Source organism: Propithecus coquereli, unplaced genomic scaffold (assembly GCF_000956105.1).
Source record: "Propithecus coquereli isolate 6110/MARCELLA unplaced genomic scaffold, Pcoq_1.0 Scaffold758, whole genome shotgun sequence".
NCBI lineage: Eukaryota > Metazoa > Chordata > Mammalia > Primates > Indriidae > Propithecus > Propithecus coquereli.
The window spans coordinates 129,458-132,149 of NW_012153707.1; the positions used below are offsets into that span (position 1 = coordinate 129,458).

The 2,692-nt window shown below is 45.5% G+C and overlaps 1 protein-coding gene across 1 annotated transcript in view; it reads right to left on the reverse strand.

Moving 5' to 3' along the window:
- LSM3 (LSM3 homolog, U6 small nuclear RNA associated (S. cerevisiae)) overlaps positions 1–2,692 on the reverse strand; it is a 12,312-nt gene that overhangs the window by 8,275 nt on the left and 1,345 nt on the right. The window contains exon 2 of the mRNA XM_012662213.1: positions 1,960–2,070. Within this exon, the coding sequence (XP_012517667.1) occupies positions 1,960–2,070 (111 nt within the window). The remainder of the gene's footprint in view (positions 1–1,959; positions 2,071–2,692) is intronic.

Below are 2,692 nucleotides of genomic sequence, written 5' to 3' on the forward strand. Positions count from 1 at the left end.
AATATACAGTTTCTTCCCAAACCATTTAATGATAACTTAATTAACCTGATAAAATATAAACCTGTTTACGTGGCCCAAAACGAATTTACCCAAAATAACTTGAAATCATTTTCTAGGTATCCACCCTACTTGCTATCCAAGGCAGGAGCATCATTACAATATTTAATTATGAAAAATTTCAAATCCATCACTTCAGCAGACCCCCTTCAACCCCACCTGCAGCAGCACGACGACACAGAAAAAGAGATCGAGTCCTTTTTAGCTACTCAGATGACGGCACTGCGGTCGTCCAAAGGCACCTGGCGGACTGAACGCCACAGAGGCAAAGCAGAGCGACAACCTGCACGTTTATGACCCGCCCAGAACCTGTGGCTCGGTCGAGAAATGCTGCACTGAAGACACTCAACCCAAGCTCCGGAGTTTACGTTTTACTGGGAGGTGACCGTCCGGGGGCCTCGTTCAGAACTCTCTCACGTTTACTCCTAACAAAGCGCTAAGTGGTTCGCCTGCTCACATCAAAATAAAAGCCGCCCACCAGCCATCTGGGGACCTGCTAGGCAGGGCACACCAGCGAGAACAAAAACGCCTGCTTGGGGGGCAGGAAACAGTCGGGGACACTCGGTGGAGAGGCAGTCACGTCTACACGGGGAACTGGAGAAGCCTCCAAGCGCTAACACGTCTGTCCTGGGGGGTCTCTCCACGGGCCTCGGACTCAGGCGATCGAGCTCGAGTCTACCTTTCTTCCCTGAGTTGCTACGATTCCATTCCCGGAGTCCCTCTTCCCCTAAGGCCAGCTGTACATCAAGACGACTGTCTCCCTAGTCCCCATGTCCTTCCCAGGCCCAGAGGGTCCTCGTCTTTAGGTTTTACGGAAGGTGGCACCACAGGACCTAAGAGCAGGGCTGAGATCAGGCTGCCCAGATTCAGAGCCTGGCTCCCCTCTACCGGCCACCTCACCTTGAGCAGGTGACCGCACCTTTCTGAGCTTGAGCTTGATTCAGCTGCGAAGCAGGGATAATTATTAATAGTACCAACCCTCCGAGGGTTGTTATAAAGATTAAATGAGATAGCACATACAAAACACTTAGAATAACTACCTGGTGCATACCTGATGCTCAATAAACGTCGGCTACCTTTAAGAACTTCAGAGTAGAGTGACAGCAATGAAAACAACACACTTAGGAAAATAACAAGTCACCGATGAGGGGCAACACCTTCAGTGTACTCTTTATGAACAAATGGGATCACGTCCAGGGACCGATTCTATGGCAATATTTGCAGATATGCACAAAGAAATATGTATGAAATGCTACTGCAGCATTATTTATAGCAGTAAGAAATGGAAAATAATCTATGTATCACTACTATATGTATCCTGGGTAATCATTAAAAAGAATAAAGGAAATTCATGTGTACTCATGATCAATGATTTCCAAGAAAGATTAAGTAGAAAGGAAAAAGTGCTGAAAAATATGTATAGCAAGATATTTTTTTGTAGCGGTGGTACACAGTGCAAATACATGCACACGCACACATGTGTAAATATACAGAAAAGACAGCCCATTTTTTAATAGGGTTGCCAAGAGAGGAAATGGGATTTCACCATTTACTCTATGTATTTCTGTGCTGCTTAACTTTTCATAATAAAAATATGTATATGTAACTAAAAAAAATGTAAGTAAGCCTGGAGAACAGATGTTATTTACAAATGAATAGAAGGGAAAAAATGAAGGAAATGGAAATGTTCTATAGCACACACATTTCTATCAAGAGAAAAATGTGAACGACACGAATAAAATACAGCTTATCTGGCTTACAGAAATATGTCTTTCTACCTCCCTCTCGTCTGCATTTCAAAATACTCTTTCACACGGGACAGTTTTTATATTTCAAGGGGGTGCGGGAAGGAAGGGACAAGCAGACCGTCTGATTTCAAGGTAACCGGATCAATTAACTTACGTGTAATCTGCCTCGAAGCTCTCGGTCATTTCTCATCTTCACATAGATTCGCTCGTCCAGGCTGAGCCTGATAAGATCAAGGGGCTCCTCGACGGTGTTGGTGGTTTGTTGCTGATAAAAGAAACAGGCTTAGTAAGTACTAAGATAGCGCAGTGTTCAAATCACTGCTATGCTGTGTGACAGTGGGTAAGTTACTCAACCTCTCTGTGCCTCAGCCTCCTAACGTGCAAAATGGAGGTAACAACAGCGTTTACCGACGACTGCTGTCGTGAGGCTTAAATCATACACACGAAAGCTTAGAACAGTGTCTCTCACGCGGCAAGTGCCGCATAAATGAGAGTTAAATCATACATACACAGGAAGGAGTTACACGCCAAGATAATCATGACTGCACTTTTGCTCCGTCAAAATCCAAACTGCCTGCCTCGATTTCAGGATATAGGGGAGTCCATCTCAGGGACTTTAATAGCATTCGGAAAGCATTCACTTAACGCCTACCGCGCACTAGTCAGAATGCGAAGCACAGGTGAAGGTTTAAATTACGAATTTAAGCGATTATGAACTCAGCCCAGGGCAGGCTGAGCTCAGGCTGCTAACCGGCCATCGAGATGAATATGCTCAGCAGGCAGCACTGAATACTGGCCAACACTGGCACTGGAGACAGGCAGTCTGGGTTCAGCTCCCGGACCTGCCTCGACACTCGGGGACTGAGATTAAAAACCGTGCCATCTCT